The sequence below is a fragment of the Corythoichthys intestinalis genome, chromosome 5 (genome assembly GCF_030265065.1).
Source record: "Corythoichthys intestinalis isolate RoL2023-P3 chromosome 5, ASM3026506v1, whole genome shotgun sequence".
Taxonomy (NCBI): domain Eukaryota; kingdom Metazoa; phylum Chordata; class Actinopteri; order Syngnathiformes; family Syngnathidae; genus Corythoichthys; species Corythoichthys intestinalis.
Window position 1 is genome coordinate 4,413,304 of NC_080399.1, and position 18,698 is coordinate 4,432,001.

The 18,698-nt window shown below is 37.8% G+C and overlaps 1 protein-coding gene across 12 annotated transcripts in view; it reads right to left on the minus strand.

Annotated features, from left to right (window-relative positions):
- The window catches only part of frmd4a (FERM domain containing 4A), a 362,265-nt gene that overhangs the window by 42,673 nt on the left and 300,894 nt on the right, over nucleotides 1–18,698 (minus strand). For all 12 annotated transcript variants that reach the window (XM_057835974.1, XM_057835965.1, XM_057835964.1 and 9 more), the window contains 4 exons: nucleotides 14,317–14,400; nucleotides 11,451–11,516; nucleotides 11,314–11,371; nucleotides 11,033–11,119 (listed from right to left, as the gene is read on the minus strand). In XM_057835974.1, the coding sequence (XP_057691957.1) occupies nucleotides 11,033–11,119; nucleotides 11,314–11,371; nucleotides 11,451–11,516; nucleotides 14,317–14,400 (295 nt within the window). The remainder of the gene's footprint in view (nucleotides 1–11,032; nucleotides 11,120–11,313; nucleotides 11,372–11,450; nucleotides 11,517–14,316; nucleotides 14,401–18,698) is intronic.

Sequence of the window (18,698 nt, forward strand, 5' to 3'; positions counted from 1 at the left end):
ACAGTTTTTGTTTTTTCCCCTAATCTTTGTAAGTGGGGAAAAACAAGCCAATTTGTTTTTGGAGTTTGAAAACAGTGGAAACTGAGAGACATTAGCATTAGCATCAATAGTCAAAGATCTCTTAACTTTTCAGCAAGAGATATTTAGACTTTTTTTGTAAGAAACATTAAGCCAAACTGAGATTTTGATACTATTATTTGCTTTTATGACATCTTAAACAGTGATTTCATTCGAGAAAGCAGCTAAAACTGCAGTTTGGTTATTCTCGTGAAGGTAATCTAAGCTACGTCTTTTAGACAAGGATGTAGGTTTGGTCTCAATATTGGTAGGGAGGATATAACAGCACAACCTGCATGTACACTTTTTGCTGGGGACGGGACATTAACAAGAGCAAACAGATTTGGTGAACAGGGGTCAGGGCTACATTTCTCACGGATATGAATCTAATTAATTGATATGCTAGACGATTAATGCAAAATAAATCTGATCATTTTTCTTAAATCTAGCTGAATAATTTTCTCCATTTTGTTTTGAGTGTTAAAGACTATTTAACAGATTAATACGTCCGATTATTCCACTTAAATTAAGTAAATATTATTATTTGTAACAGTAACAGTAGACACACATACAGAGGATATTTCTCTCAACGCAACTTCCTACTAGAGTTCGGGAAATTCACACAGATCAATGTTATGATAATTCTGATAAAGGTCAACTTTCTGTGGAAAAATAGTGGTGTGTTCCTCACCTCCACAACATTGACGTCTTTTTACATTACATACAGTGGCTGCTAATGGCTCCAAAAAAAACTTGTAATATTCCTCATCTTCGAAGGTGGATGACAAGGCGGCATGTTGTATGGTGGGGTGGTCAAGGGGTGGTCAAGTACGGTGGCCGAGAGGTGTCAGGCAAAAAGCAAAGTCCAAACACTTTGCAAATAGAAAAAGCACGAACCCCAATTGCAAACGCTTTGCAAAAGAAGAAAAGCACGAATGCAAACTGCCACAACACGATCCCCAATTCCTAAAGCGCGATCGCAAATTGGCAAAAGCACGAACCCCAATTGCCACAACACGGCAGCAAATGGCTCGCAGCACGAATGCAAATTGCCACAACACGATCCCCAATTCCTAAAGCGCGATTGCAAATTGGCAAAAGCACGAACGCCAGTTGCCACAACACGACAGCAAATGGCTCGCAGCATGACCGCAAAAGGCTCGCAAGACAATTGCAAAGACGATGACCCAGAAGTTAAAAAATAATAAAAATAAAAAAGACGTCACTTTGTATATTGCTATATGTGCTTTGTGACCATCTCTACGGGCCTCCGTAAAGTTGCCCCCCCCCCATCAGACGCAAATTTATGTAAAAATGATGTTAATCGTTTGTGCTGCAACGGTTTTGTAGATACAGTATTATGATTTTATTGAGATATTAATTTCGAGTGGGGACGTCACTCGTAGCTTTTTCTTAGCTTTGCTCCCGCAGCTAATGGAGCGTACCAACTCTCTCAATAACAGAGGGGTGTCATAATAACTAGCATGATCATAACACAAAATCGGGTCCATTTTGCGGTAAATTGCGGGCTTGAGATATTAGTTTCGAGTGATGATGTCCCTCTAAGCCCCTCATTTACTGCAAAATGGTTCCGAATTTGTGCCATTCATTTGTGCTACTTGTTAGACACCCCTCTGTTATGTTATGTTAATGGAGTGTACCAACTCTCTCCCTTTGTTATTTTAATGAAGAGTACCAACTCTCTCAATAACCGAGGGGTGTCCTAACAACTAACACAAACGGATGGCACCACTTCGGAACCATTTTGCATTAAATGAGGGGCTTAGAGGGACGTCATCACTCTAAATCAATATCTCAAGCCCCCCAATTTACTGCAAAATGGACCCGAATTTGTGTTATGATCGTGCTAGTTATTATGACACCCCTCTGTTATTGAGAGAGTTGGTACGCTCCATTAGCTGCGGGAGCAAAACTGAGGAAAAGCTACGAGTGACATCACCACTCGAAATTAATATTTCTATAAACGCATAATACTGTATCAACAAAACCGTTGCAGCACAAACAATTGACATCATTTTTATATAAAATTGCCTCTGATGGGGGTGTCTATAAAGTGTCGTCATTTTTTTTTTCTTTTTTTAAACGTCCGGGTCATTCTCTTGCCGTTGTGTTGCGTGATTTTGCTGCTGTGCTGTGAGCAGTTTGCTGTTGTGCTACGAGCTATTTGCTATCGTGTTGTGGCAGTTGGGATTCGTGCTTTTGCCAATTTGCAATCGCGGTTTAGGAATTGGGGATCGTGTTGTGGCAGTTTCCATTCGTGCTGCGAGCCATTTGCTGTCGTGTTGTGGCAATTGGGGTTCGTGCTTTTGCCAATTTGCAGTCGCGCTTTAGGAATTGGGGATCGTGTTGTGGCAGTTTGCATTCGTGCTTTTTTCTTTTGCAAAGCGTTTGTAATTTGGGTCCGTGCTTTTTTCTATTTGCAAAGTGTTTGGACTTTGCATTTCGCCTGACACCTCTCGGCCACCCTAGTCAAGTCATCAGCCAATCAAATGTGCGTTTGAGGGGGGAAAAAATGGACCGGCAAATTCAGCAAGTGAAAATGGGTCAATGTAAGTCTAAACATCGTGAAAATAATTCACCTAATAATGGTAGAGTCAATGCTATCCTTTCAACATATGGGAAGACAATCTAAATGACCTATATAACTGAACTCATGATATAATGCAAATAAGGTTCTGCATCCTGCATCTGCATCCTGAAAAGTTGGTAGTGTTATTTCCCTACTGTCTCTATGCAAACCTACGCCCTTGCTTTTAGATATAGTTTAGGTAAATAGTCATGAAAACTTGAAATAGTTCATTTTTAGTTGAAAGATTGTTATATTCTATAATGGGCCGATAACAAAATGTTTTTGAACTGATTTTAGAGTTGTAAATTTATTCCTGTGATGCCTCTACGAAAAGTCCTGATGTTTCCACCTCAATACAGCATCATATTCAATTAATTTCATAGGAAATATATAAATCTGTTTAATTATGTCGAATTATGATAAGTACAGATGTCCCGATCAATCGGCATCCCGATCGATTGGGTCCGATCACGTCATTTTCAAAGTATCGGAATCGGCAAAAAAATATCGGACATGCCTTTTTTTATATATATATATTTTTTTTAAATTAAATCGTTTTCTAATTACAATATTTACTGCAATTAACGCATGTGCTGCACGACCCACTCACGCATTGTCGCGTTCAATCCATAATGGCGCCGTTTTACCCATACAGTATATAGCGCTAAAAGGCAGCGTAAAATAAGTAGAGTGAATTTTGGCAGCCTTCGGAGCCTTTTTTAAGATGGCTAAAGCCTTACAATCCCTCTCCCAACGATTAGAACAATTGTGGGAAACAATGTGGGGAAGAAGGGTAGTAATTGATCTTTTTCTTAACACCCTATGTTATTTCCCAATGCAGAGAAGATATATCAATTGGTACCACGACGCACAGTCATGGTTGCACTTCCCATCATGCATTTGGGCAGAAGTACTGGCTACAGTATCATTTACTGAAAGCTCAACAAATACACTAAATGGCAATATTTAGTCACAATATACAAAGTCACATTTATCCTTTAAGAATTACAAGTCTTTCTATCCGTGGATCCCTCTCACAGAAAGAATGTTAATAATGAAAATGCCATCTTGAGGATTTATTGTCATAATAAACAAATACAGTACTTATGTACTGTATATACTGTATATACTGTAATACAGTACATATGTACTGTATGTTGAATGTATATATTCGTCCGAGTTTTATTCATTTTTTTCTTAATGCATTGCCAAAATGTATATGATCGGGAAAAATTATGGGAATAATTGGAATTGAATCGGGAGCAAAAAAAAAAAGCAATCGGATCGGGAAATATCGGGATCGGCAGATACTCAAACTAAAACAATCGGGATCGGATCGGGAGCAAAAAGACATGATCAGAACAACCCTAATGATAAGCTATAATGATTTTCTACTTTGTATAAAAAATATTTAAGGGAAATTTTGTGTCCTAGCATGCAGATTTCATTACTGTTACACTGTGATGTTCATGGTCCCGTCGTAATCACCGTGTTTTAATTATTCTGTTTTAAATAAAGTTATTCTGACCCGTAATGCACTACAAAGAGGGTAAGACAAAAGAGGGCTACATGGTAAGATTGTATGGCCTTTTATTGATATTGTTCATAGTTAAGTTTAAATGCAATTCATCATAGCATTTAAGCTAACTGTTGTAAATGTGATTCATAACCGTAATGCATAGATTTAATGAGAATCACCCAGTTGTGAGTGGCTTTTGATGCCTTGTGTCCATGGTCCCATTATAATCACAGTTTTTTGGGGTTATTTTTTTTAACAAAGTTCTGACCAATAATGCACCACAAAAAAGGCAGTTTACCCATATATCATGAGGCATTACCGCCATCTACTGGGTTGACGATTTGGCCACAACGCCTGCCCAGTTGTTAAGATTTTTACAATAAATACGTATATAAAGGCAACTGTTGACTTCTGTCGGAGCTCTGACTGTAAAATCCCGATTGGTGTTGCATCGTTGCGCTGCCGATGATTAAACTTTTATAGCAAAGTTTGATTTCAGCGAGCTATCAGTAAGCTAAACAGCACTAGGCATTATGGGAAACGTAGTTTTGAACTGCTACGTTTGGAAACATGCTGGTTGAATTGTTTGTCAGTTTATTTTGGTTATTGTTTGTGCGCAATCTAGAACATCGAATGAGAATATCAATTGAATGGGAACAACAATTCGTCAAGGACAATTGTCGTGATAGTAATTCATAAAAATGTTTAGTTGGCACATAGCCTACTGTGTGTATGTGTATTGACTGGACTGCATTTACATAGGTCTTCATTCTATATATATATATATATATATATATATATATATATATATATATATATATATAGGGTTAGGGTTAGGTTTTTTTTCCCCTTTTTTCTCAAACTGCATTTTTCCATCCAGAGTGAGCGGCACACTTTAAATATATTAAAGTGATATAAGCATCTTTGAATGAACTTGGGAGTAAAATTCAAGTAGAGCTGAAACGAATACTCGAGCAACTCGAGTTTAAAAACTGATCCACGTAATTTAGTCCACCTCGAGGAATCGTTTAATTTTGCCAGCTCTAAGCATCACTTTTTGCCCGGACTACTTTTAATGCGGGACAACCCGCTGACGTCACGTGCATAGAAGAAGAAGCAATAAAATAATTTAAAAAAAACTTACTGCAGACGACAGCCACTACAAACTATGCCAACGTTGCTAAAAACTACGCCCGCATGATGCTAGTGTGGTCCCAGCTAATGTCCGAGGCGTCTCATAGATATAGCATGCGTTTAGAACTAGATGCGAAATGACAGACTCGGCCGCGTCTGGGCAGCGTTAGTCAACAGCCGCCATCTTTAAGCAGTAGACTTCTCAGCACTAATAAATATAGCGTTACTGTCACTCGCTCACGTAACGTTAGCCCTTCGGAGGGCTAGGTTTCTATTGATTATGACCACTGTCGATGCGTTGCTAACGTGTCTTACATACAGGCTTTATTTAATCTGTAAAAACACAGCGCTGTAGAGTGATGAGGGTGTATTAAAACATAATAAAGCTAACTGTCAGTTTTAGCTCAGTAGTCATTGCTGAATAAAACAAGTTGCACTGGTCCCTAATGTGCTCCAATACAGCAGGTAGCATACATTTATTTTGAACACTGCAAAAACTCAAGATCCTATCAGTACTTACAGTTTAGACTAACTTAAAACTTAACTAGAACTTAAAAATAGCTTGACACAAATGGAAATTGAATTGAAACACGTGGGAAAAACGTAGCTTTCAAGTGATGTGTGTTCTCAAGCGTAATTACATTTTTAGGTAAGAAATATGTTGTTTTTTTTTTGTTGATAAGATCTAGAAGTTTTTTTAATGAAAGCAGTGAATTTTTTTTTTCTAGTCACATCTTAGATGCAAATGTTGGCTGTTTTCAACAATGTACATCGAAAATAAAGACATTGATTGACTGAAAATAGTTAAATATTGGATTAAATGTCTTTTTTTCTCATGTATATTTTAGGGCTGTCAAAATTATCGCGTTAACGCGCGGTAATTAATTTTTTAAAATTAATCACATTAAAATATTTGACGCAATTAACGCACATGTCCCGCTGAGACAGTATTCTGCCTTTTGGTAAGTTTTACAGCAAGGCTTTTGTGCTGTCTAACAGCGAACTCTTGTGGTCGCTTTGCGACATGGTTTATTTTTTTCTTGCCAGTTCAATATGGCTGCACGACGTCTCGGGCTGACGCTTACGTTGTTATGTTGTGCTTATATGATCCTTGGACAAGATTTGTCCGTAAGTATGGTTGTTGTAAAGAATGTACATTTTATGTTAGTAAGCGAAATGTTATATTTTTTTGTATGAGACGCTTTTTGTTTATGTTTAGTGAACCTGTATAGCGTGCTAAGCTAACGTTGTTGCTAATGCAATGCTTGTGTACTTTTTTTTTTGTAGTTTTATGACGGTCTAAAGAGGACAATGGTTTGAGGCTATTTTATTAATAAATCAGATGAAAAAGGAAGAAGTCTGATTATTAAGGCGTCGTTCACTAGCTGTCTAGCTTTGGAAAAAGTAGACGCTTCGGAGTGAGGACAGCATAGACAGATTTAAATGACAGTAGAGTGAAATGCCCACTACAGTCCTTATATACCGTATGTTGAATGTATATATCCATCTTGTGTCTTATCTTTCCATTCCAACAATTTATTTTACAGAATATATATATAATTTACAGAAAAATTGGGCATATTTTATAGATGGTTTGAATTGCGATTAATTGCAATTAATTACGATTAATTAATTTTTAAGCTGTAATTAACTCGATTAAAAATTTTAATCGTTCGACAGCCCTACTATATTTATAATTGCTCTTTACCTAAAAAAAAATGTTTTATCCGATTACTCGATTAATCGATAGAATTTTCAGTCGTTTACTCGATTACTAAAATATTCGATAGCTGCAGCCCTAAATTCAAGTATCTTGAGACCTGGCTGAGTGTCCTCTTTTTTGGAAATCAAAATATGGTCACCCTACTGTAAGGCATTGCAGCGATCGAATAACAAGCGCGCGGGTGGTCAGTTTTGATACTTAGCAAGTTATCCCTCATACAATTTAAACATAATCCTCATTAAGCTTTCCGGCTACTGTTCCTTAGATAAAAACAGCTGAATCACTACCAAACAGGAAAACTGCAGTAGACCGGATGTATTGGGATGGAGAGTTCAGAGCTCGGTCCATTTCCTGTGAGTGTGTGTGCAATTTTGCTCGTTTGTTCACACTGATGGTGTTAAAAACCATTAACACAAAGTTAGAGGAGACAAAACAGTCGTGAGAAAGGCAAAAGGGGTTGCTGAACATGTTCAACTGATTAAGTGGAGAGAGAGCTTAGGATGTCAAACATCTCCAGACATCTGTGAAGTAATGTCAATGTTCTTCCCTAACACGATGAGCTGACTCACTGACAGGGAAAAAATGAGTCGTGACCATTTAGTCACACAGGAAGACTGCGAGACAGTTTGAAAAATGTCCAAAATGGGAAATCTTTTATTGGATGATATTAAACAAACGCTTTACTACTTTACTACTTCTACTACTATTATTACTACTACATTCCTGTACAAATCCAGTTTATTTCAATGGAATCCATATATGTATATGTAGATATCTATATATCTATATATAGATATACGTATACAGTATATACTCCAACGTGAAGTTACTTTTAAGTAGGGCTGCAGCTATCGAATAGTTTAGTATTCGATTAATCGATGGACCAGTTAGTTCGAATAATCGAGTAATCGAAAAAGGAACATGAAAAATTTAAATGCCTGAGCTGAGCCTCAAACAGTATAATTTTTTTTTTTTAAATTATGTACAACAAAAAGAACAATTGGCTAACTTACATAGAAAAAGTCTGCTAGCTTAAATGCTATAAAATGCTAGTTTTTTCACAATGCTCTGAACAAATGTTTCAGACACATATTCCCACAAAAAAAAAACGGCTAAATATACCAATAAACTAAATTATGAATGCATTAAAAAACATTAGCTCAAAGAAAAACTTAGCTTAAGTTGGTCTTAACAGGGAGCAGTGAAAAGAGGCATACCAGAAGGCAGTGTATCCACCCTAATCAATTAAACTAAATGCAAACACTTTCAAAATAAACCATTACAACGCCACTTTAATTAAACGAATACTCGAAGCAACAAAATTGAATTTGAATATTTTTTTCTAATCGAATACTAGAGTCAATCGATTAATCGTTGCAGCGCTACTTTTAAGTAGAGCTGTCCAATAATGACTTTTAAACCAATATTCCGATATTTTCCGATTCTGAGATCAAACCGATACAGATATTTGTATTGTGATGCCCCACTGAATGCTTTAATTCATGAATGTTTATTTAATTTTTGCACCATGAATGCAAATGGTATGCTGACATAAGAAATCCCAAGCATCTTAGTTTGGAGACATCTAATGGTCAACAGTGTTGTTAATTTTACTTTAAAAAAGTAATTAATTACAGTTACAAATTACTTCTCCCCAAAAGTAATTGCGTTAGTAACTCAGTTACCTGAATGTAAGAGTAATTAGTTACTTGGCAAAGTAACTAGTGATAATTTTCATGTTTTTTTGTTTTGTTTTTTTTTCTCAAAAAAAAAACAAAACCAAAAAAAAACAGGTCACTCAATGTGAAGTTTAAAGGGTTTTGGGGACAATTGGCCCTAGCCCAATTCTTTACCCTCCATTTAACTAGACACAAGGGTATTGCGATAACTAGATGGGAACCTTTGCTATGTGTGGAAGTCATTTAAAGTTTTGAATCAACCGTTAAAGTTGTTAAAATTGCTCCTGTTATTGCATTAGATCCCTTCTGTCTACTTTCAACATGTGTAAGTTTTAAAACTGTTTCATCATTTAAAGATAGATTTAAGTCAAGATTTTGCCGATTTAGGAGCATTTTAGATTAAAAAAAAAAAAAAAAAGTTCGCTAAGAAGGATCTCTACATCAGACCCTTCCTGAGAGGTCTACTGCTTTAAGATGGCGGCTGTTTACTAACGCATGTAGTCCTTAAAAATGTTGCCAATGCAGCCGTGTCTGTCATTTGTATCTAGTTCTATATTATGCGATATCTATCGTATCATGTGGGCGTAGTTTGTCGGCTATGGCTACAGTCAGGTATTAATGGAGCCACCTAGCATCGCGTTTGCAACGCCTTCTTCCCCTCTCCTGCTCTGCTCTCTCGTCTCCGTGAGTCCGTCTCTCTCAGACTTTTTTTATTCAACCAACTTAGTAACACATAGTAACGCACGCCTTTCCCGCCTCAGTATCGGTAACGGCGTTGCCAAGATGAGAAAAGTAATTAATTAGATTACTCATTACTGAAAAAAATAACGCCGTTATATTGTAACGCCGTTATTAACAACACTGATGGTCAATAAGCAGAACTGCTGTGCTAAACTGTGACCAGCCCTTGTACAAAAGCAAAAGGTTTCTACATCCACTTTGAAGGCAACATGCATATTGGCCCAAAAGTGATCATGAAAAACCGATATTGATTTTATCTGATCTCTTTTTAAAATGCTTTTATCGATATAATCAGCTCGCAGATGATATTGGAAAACTTTACTTTTAGTGTTATACAGTCTCTACCAGTGTTGTTTTCGTCAACAATGACAATAATGAAAATTTTGCGTCGACGAACAATGTTTTCGTGATGATGACAAGCTAAAAACGTGGACGAGATGAATGCCAGTTTTCATCTTGCGAGACGACGACAAGAAGAACATGATACATAGTTTCTGTCATACGTTCGGAATGTGTGACATTTTCATAATGTATGTGGAGTACGTCAACTGCATTTTGGCAGTGTCTGGGTCGTGTCACTCATGTGATGTGCTGCTGCTCAATATTCTCCAGACTTGCACAGATGCACAAGATTTGTTTTCTTATCTTGGCCAGAGAGAATATCCAATGTTGGTTTAGCCTTGAAAGGTCTGTCTTGAGTGATCATCACACACTAACTGTAACTTGTGGTATTAGCATAGCATTCGTGTTCACCTTAGCATGAGGCTAATGCTAACGGCGAGCGTCCTTTTAAACTCTAGTTTTTTTACGTAAGTTCGTGGCGTCCAGGTGGGTAGAATTCTTTGAAAATGCAGTAACGTACCGTTTTCCTGCTAAGTGTGAACAATCGCCAAGTTGGCGTTGTTCTTGTAGATACTACAACAGTGGTTCTTAGACTTGCTAAAGGTACCAAACCCCATGAGTTTCACACGTGCATTAACAGAACCCTTTGGAATTAGAAATTTTTTATTTTTTCAAATTCAAAATCGATATATCTAAGCTAGCAAGCTAAAGCCTAAGTGAATTTCCATTTAAATTTCTTCTCATTTAGACAGTATGTTTTTATGATGATGCCTATCTATATCGTGCATATCTTAGAATTTTTCATTCAAGTTTGGAGGAATATATCTTATCTATAGCAACCCCAACCACTACTACTACTACTACTACTACTACTACTGCTGCTGCACCTTATATTGTAGTGCACCAATATATGAAAACAGTTTTAAATCCATTGATTGAAGGTACGTCTTATACCCCAATGCGCCTTATAGTGCGGAAAACACGGTAAGCATTATTGTCCAAAAGACCAAGACGAAAATTAAAAGGGCTGCCAAAAATAACACTGGTCCATATGTAATTGTAGACCATGGTTTGTCTTCTATCACAAATAACAAGTAACTTTTACTCTTTACTGTGAATTCAACTTAACATACTTGCAAATCATTGTACTTAGTTTTGACAGTTTCACACAATGTACTGAAATTCATTCATTGCCCAAACTTTGATGGCACTGACACCTCAAAACTTGTTTTCTCAGGCGATCTCACCTTTCTGGGCTTGACTTTGTCCTGATGGTCGTACTGAAAAATGCCTTTATAGCTGAGTCCCAGCCACCAGGGGATCCCCTGCTTATCCTGAGACAAAACAACAATTAAAACATCACGTTAGCATGCGCGTGAAGGCTTTGACAGCAAGATAAATAAGACAAACTAAATCCCAGCTCGCCCAAAGTGCCATTAGGTCTCCGCGCTGCCGGCTTTAAGTCCAGAATGAAAAACAACACAACGTTGGAGAGGGAAAAAAAGAAGGCAGGGTAGTAAAATTGTACCTTTACAGCGTAGTAATGTACTCCATATGTGGGCAGGGACTCCACAATGCTCATGTAGCTGAGGAAACGTGATGGACAACTCGTGAGAGACTCATAGCGAACCAGGCTAAGTGCGCTAAAGTAGGTTGAAGACTCACTTTACGATAGCTTGCCCTCTGGACTGCCCGCTGAGCTTCTTGTAGTGCTCGATGACACGATCCTCACTACAAAAGGTTAAAAAGTGTTAAACAATTAGAGGAGCACAATTAGAGAGCATACCTCCGCCTAAGCAGCCAAATTCAAATCATTGGGATATTTAGTAGAGTGGACCTTTTCCTTCATGCTCCAAAATGTAATCTCTCTTTGTCCTCTCATCATGTAACCTACCCTGCAAATTTGAGTAAAATATGCTAATCTGTTACTAAAACATCACAAAATTCCTTTTCTGACCTATGTGACCTTTGACCTCATTACCCAAAAATGTAATCGCCATATAAAACATACCCTGCAGATTTGATAGCAATCCCTTTCTTCATGCTTGAGTTATGTTGAACACAAATCTAGTTCTGACCTCTTTGACCTTTGACTTCATTATCCCCAAATGTAACGATAATAGATAGCATATATATATATATATATATATATATATATATATATATATATATACACATATATAGCCTTTTTTTTTTAATCATTCAGCTCTGAAGCGAAATTAGAAATGATGTCCAATACATTTAAACTGTGAGCGCTGACAGCAAATAAACATTTTTACATTCTCTGCCAGCCCTCTCAGTTCTAATGGATTGGACATCTATCTCCATCAATAGAAGCTAATGACTTAATTACCTCTTCCATTACATATTACCAACATCCAGCAAGTTTGATTATGATGATTGAATCCCTTTATTCTTTCTTGAGTTATCTTGATCACAAGCATATTTCTGACTCATGTGACCTTTGACCTTATTACCCAAAAGTCAATCACTTCTTCTGTTTCATATTACATACTAGGGCTACAGCTATCGAATATTTTAGTAGTCGATTAATCGTTGGACTAGTTAGTTCGAATAATCGAGTAATCGGATAAGGAACATGAAAAATTAAAATACCTGAGCTTAGTCTCAAACGGTATAATTTTTTTTAAAAAATGAGGATCTATGTACAACATAAGAACAATTGGCAAACTTCCATTGAAAAAGTCAGCTAGCCTAAATGCTATAAAAGGTTTTTTTACAATGCTCTTAACATATGGTTCAGACACATATTCCCACAAAAAACGGCTAAATATACCTATAAACTAAATTATGAAAGCATTAAAAACATTAGCTAAAACAAAAACTTAGCTTACGTTGGTCTTAACTGGGAGCAGTTGGATTCAGCCATGTGAAAAGAGGCAGACCAGAGGGCGGTGTGCCTACCCTAATCAACAAAACTAAACGCAAACACTTTCAAAATAAACCATTACAGCACAACTTTAAACAAACGAATACTCGAAGCAACAAAATTTAATTCAAATATTTTTTTTCTAATCGAATACTCGAGTTAATCAATTAATCGTTGAAGCACTATTACATACCCATACTGCAAATTTGATACCAATCCTTTTCTTCATTCTCGAGTTATCTTGAACTAGTTCTGACCTTCGTGACCTTTGACTTCATCATCTCAAAATTTAATGATAATAGATAGCATATGGCTTATATTTAATCCTTCAGCTCCGAAACGAAATTAGAAATGATGACCAATCCATTTAAACTGTGAGTACTGACAGCAAATAAACATTTGTACATTCTCTCCCAGCCCTCTCAGTTCTAATGGATTGGACGTCTATCGCCGTCAATTGAAGCTAATGACTTATTGACCTTTTCCATTACATATTACAAACATCCAGCAAGTTTGATTACAATCTCTTTATTGCTTTTTGAGTTATCTTGATCACAAACATATTTCTGACTCAGTGACCTTTGACCTTATTACCTAAAAGTCAATCACTTATTCTGTTGCATATTACATACCCATCCTGCAAATTTGATCGCAATCCGTTTCTTCATTCTTGAGTTATTTTGAACTAGTTCTGACCTCCGTGACCTTTGACTTCATTATCCCCAAATTTAACGATAATAGATAGAATATGGCCTTTTTTTTAATCTTTCAGCTCTGAAGCGAAATTAGAAATGATGTCAAATACATTTAAACTGTGAGCGCTGACAGCAAATAAACATTTTTACATTCTCTGCCAACCCTCTCAGTTCTAATGGATTGGACATTTATCTCCATCAATTGAAGCTAATGACTTAATTACATCTTCCATTACATATTACCAACATCCAGCAAGTTTGATTACAATCCCTTTATTCTTTCTTGAGTTATCTTGATCACAAACATATTTCTGACTCCTGTGACCTTTGACCTTATTACCCAAAAGTCAATCACTTCTTCTGTTTCATATTACATACCCATCCTGCAAATTTGATAGCAATCCTTTTCTTCATTCTTCAAACATTTGTACATTCTCTCCCAGCCCTCTCAGTTCTAATGGATTGGACGTCTATCGCCGTCAATGGAAGCTAATGACTTATTGACCTCTTCCATTACATATTACAAACATCCAGCAAGTTTGATTACAATCTCTTTTTGTTTCTTGAGTTATCTTGAACTCAAACATATTTCTGACTCCTGTGACCTTTGACCTTATTACCTAACAGTCAATCACTTCTTGTGTTTCATACATCATACCCATCCTGCAAATTTTATGATAATCCCTTTATTCGTTCTGAAGTTATCTTGAACTCAAACATATTTCGGACCTCTGTGACCTTTGACCCTATTACCCAAATTCTTCTGATCACACAAAACCTCAAGCAATATTGCAAATGTTGAAAATTATACATAATTTAACAGACTTTTAACCATATCTGGTCTTAAACTTGAAAGCGCAATGGCGACATCTTCGGCTCGGTATGTGAACCAACCTGTCCCGGCTCTCTCTCATTGCACTGAATTTCACTGTAAATTTGTTCTCACCAGTAAGCTAGGGACGGGTGCTCCTTTAGGGCTTGGGTGGGAAGAGCAGGGAGCTTCTTTAGGTCGGACCTGGTCGCGTCGTTACTAGAAGAGGAGAGAGAAAGATCACAAGGCAAGGTCGGACATGTTCTTTTGGTCCGTAAAGCTTTGAAGTTACACCGATGGGCTGCAGCCAGAGCACTGTATTATGTTACACTGGAAGAAGGATATTAAATCAAGTGAGATGTTAAAAGAGTGACAGCAGATGCTCTGCCGCAGACACAGGAAAGAGTCAATTTACAGGAAGACAGAGAGCAATAAAGACTCTTATTAAAGATATTAAAAAGCAAAAAGGCAAGGAGTCAAACAGATTTGGTGTCAGTCGGCGTTTTCGGGCCACCAATAATCCCGGAGTTGTCTGCCAAGACCAGAAACGATTGGGGAAAGCCCTGGGAACACCGCTGTCGACAAGACAGGACTTCTTTGACGGTTTTTATACTTCATATTAAGATCAGGACTCAGCTAGATTTTCCCAAGCTTTCAAGATCAAATTTCATGTTTTTACAACTGTGGTGAAATATATATTTACGATTGGAAAAGGGAAGCCACATTAGTTTTATGTGACTCCTGAGCTGTTGAGTACATTTTGTTTAAGTCATACTACTTTATTTTACGCACTTTACATATATACTTATAGCAGTGGCAGATGCTGGGTCTTTCAATGAGGGGAAGCTCAAAGCCATAAGTCATAAATCCGTCACATGTTCACAATGGGTGACATTTTATATGTATATAGCATCTGAGCAGTGCCTGGTTGTGTCACTCATTTGACATGCTGCGCCCCCCACCCCCAAAACGCCAGTGTCCTCTCCTGTTAGGGCTTGCACACACGGTAAGATTTGTTTTCTTATCTTGACCAGAGAAAAATCCAATGTTGCTTTAGCCTTTAAAGGTCTGTATTGAGTGATCATCAAACACTAAATGTAACTCGTAGCGTTAGCATTGTTAGCATAATTTAAGCGAGCGCATCACGTCACGAGTGACACAAGCAGACAATACTACGATGAAGGAGATAGTACCTTTTCTCGTAGGCACCGTCTAACTGTTTGCATTAATCTAACACACTTAATATAATCAATCAGGGAATAGTATCGTTTCTCGTATTTACCGTTTGACTGTTTGTAATACTCTAACACACCCAATATAAAATAAATAGCGATTATACCATAGTTTAAGGAAAACAAGCAGAATATAGGGCATAAGAGATAAACAATGCCTTCTTATCATGGAAGCCCAGCGAGTGCGTCATACAACTGACTGAGCAAGATTGTCGTTGACAAGCCCACGTCTGCAATCAGTTCTCCCGGACAGTCCAGAACAAATGGCGGGACGCCCTGTACCAAAACAAGGAAAACAAACGCCCGATATCCAACTGATTACACGACTGACAAGACTCCACGCTAAGGTGGCATAATCCACAACCCTCGTTGCCCTGACAACAGTAACTCCTGAATCCTCCTGTCCAATCCACATACAGACAATAATCTTAAACAACGCCCAAACACACACTTCTTCCTGCCCACGGCTCACCCAGCGAGAGCCTTCAAAAGACTGAATGTTTAATTAAGCGTTGTCATTTTTTTCAAGGAACCTTTTGTTGACTTCTGATATGGTGACCTTGAGACGAGTTTGCCTCCTTGCCTGAGTCTGTTTTGCCTGTTTGTTCGCTGCACTCTGGGCGGTGACATCAATGGGCAGCGTTGCCGTACTTCCACAGTGTCACTTGTTTGCTACATAAACATGTCGGTTCTGCCCTTCCAATTAAAACCCGAGTGGAAAAGTGATGAGCAGGACAGCACAGTCGATTTTCACAGAACGAGCAGCAAAAGCAATTAAACTGACGGGATTAGAACCCGCGCGACAGATTCCGCGTGATGCTAAAGTTATGATTTTCCTTATAAAGCAATCGCAACTAGAGATGTCGCGATCGATCAGCATCCAGATCCATTTTCAAAGAATTGAAATTGGCAAAATAATATCGGCCAAACCTTTTTTAAATATATATATATATATATTTTTGTATTAAATCGTTTTCTAATTTAACTTTACATACATAATATGTCACACTGATCCAGAGTCTTTAGTTTAGGCTTAAGGTAGGGTAATCAAATTTATCCCGATAACGGCGGTAATTAATTTTTTAAAAATTTATCACATTCAATATTGAACGCAATTAATGCATGCGTTGCACGACCCACTCACGCATTGTCGCACTCAATCTGTAATGACGCCGTTTTACCCATTTAGAGAGATAAAAGGCAGCGAAAGATGAGTAGAGTGAATTTTGGCAGCCATTGGAGCCTTTTTTTAATAGGCTAAAGCCTTACAATCCCTCTCCCTACGATTAGAAATACCATGGGAAGCAATGTGGGGAAGCAAGGTAGCAATTGATCTTTTTCTTAACACCTTATGTTATTTCTCAACGCAAAGAAGATATATCCATTGGTAGCACTACGCACAGTCATGGTTCCACTCCCCATCATGCATTTGGGTTGAATGGCTGCAGTATCATTTACTGAAAGCTCAACAAATACACTAGATGGCAATATTTAGTCACAATATACAAAGTCACAAGTCTTTCTATCTGTGGATCCCTCTCACAGAAAGAATGTTAATAATGTAAATGCCATCTTGAGGATTTATTGTCATAATAAACAAATACAGTACTTATGTAGTGTATGTTGAATGTATATATTCGTCAGAGTTTTATTCATTTTCTTTCTTAATGCATTGCCAAAATGTATATGATCGGGAAAAATTATCGGGAGCAATTGGATTGGGAAATATTGGGATCGGCAGATACTCAAACTAAAACGATCGGATCGGGAGCAAAAAAACATTATTGGAACAACACTAATCGCAACCCAAATGCGTTGTCTGTCTGTGCGGTAAAACCTGAAAGGGAAACGCAACTGAAAAGAAAGTGCGGCTGGATTTACAACGGAATTAGAAATCATGCCTTACTTCAGACAGCAAGCAGAAAAAAATAACATAGGAATTGCGTAAAAGGGTTTATTGAACACACACAACAAAACACGCAATCGCGAAAAAGGAGAAACAAAGGGTCTGTGACAGTATGTCGGGATCAATTAAAAAAAAAAAAAAAATTTTAAACAAGGGAAAATCGCAGCCAATGGTCGACAAATGGAAAAACGGAATAATCCAACTAGTAACGACAGGATATACAAATTGTCAAATGGCAACAGGTCAATATCTCGGCAAGCCGCCTAGGATCGGTTTAAAGCCACTGCTGATGAGCTGGAATTGGATGCAGGTACGACGAGCAGAATCTGACAAAATCATGCCAGTCGCCATACTAACTTCGCTTGCTAGCTAACAAAGCTATTCTCCCAGTCCAGCCCAACTGCGTCATCACCCTCAGCGTGCATTTCGCACGTAAAACATGGCGTCTTCCGTAGGTCAAAACATGAACTAAATATTATAGACTTTTAATTCAATGGCAATAATATATGTTTTCAATAAAATATTTTAGTAAAAGAAAAACTGTGGCATATTAGAGCCTACAAGTCATTAAGTCTGAGGTTTCCTTTAAATTACAGTGAACCTCAACCTTAAATTGTGTTTCAACTCTGCACTGGAGGACTATATTTGTGTAAAGTTTCTGGGAATTGTTGAAACTCTTCAGCTAACAGTGCACGGGTACAAGTGGGTGAGGGGGGATGAGGGAAAGTAGGCAGGAATGTTACCGGAGTTTGTCACATTCCAACACAGGCGCGCAGGATGCTTGACTGGAGTAGAGGAAATGAGGTCAGACGCGGAAGCTGTCGCAGTGTGTCGTCGTTGCTCAGGCAACGCCATGAAGGATGACACACTCTGAGAGTGACATCGCATACCATGACATGTGAAGAACCACATGTGAGGAGGGGGAGGGGGTTTTTATTTTTCATGGGCATGACTAACATCTCTGACATACCCTATACAAGTATACAGGCATACTGTAAGTACTGGGAAACATGTTTTTTCCTTCCACTATGGAGTTCAGATTTCAATCATGTAGAAGAATTTCCACAAAAAGCTGGAGTGTGTCCGTGGAACATGTGTGAGGTCATGGGCTCACAATCTAGTTTGCCTGATGGGGTTGAGGGCACGTCATCCATATGAAACTACTGATTCATTGGCTGCCACTAAAATTATGAATACTATGAAATCAGTTCACCGAATTATTACATTTTGATGAATATGTGATTGGTTGATCATTAAAAATATAACCAATCTTGTCCGCTGATCACATCAAGGGTCAGTTAGCCACATTAGCCTGCTAGCATTTGCTCGCGGACATTTGAGGTCAATAACCCTTTAAAGGGATCCTCTATTTTTAAGAC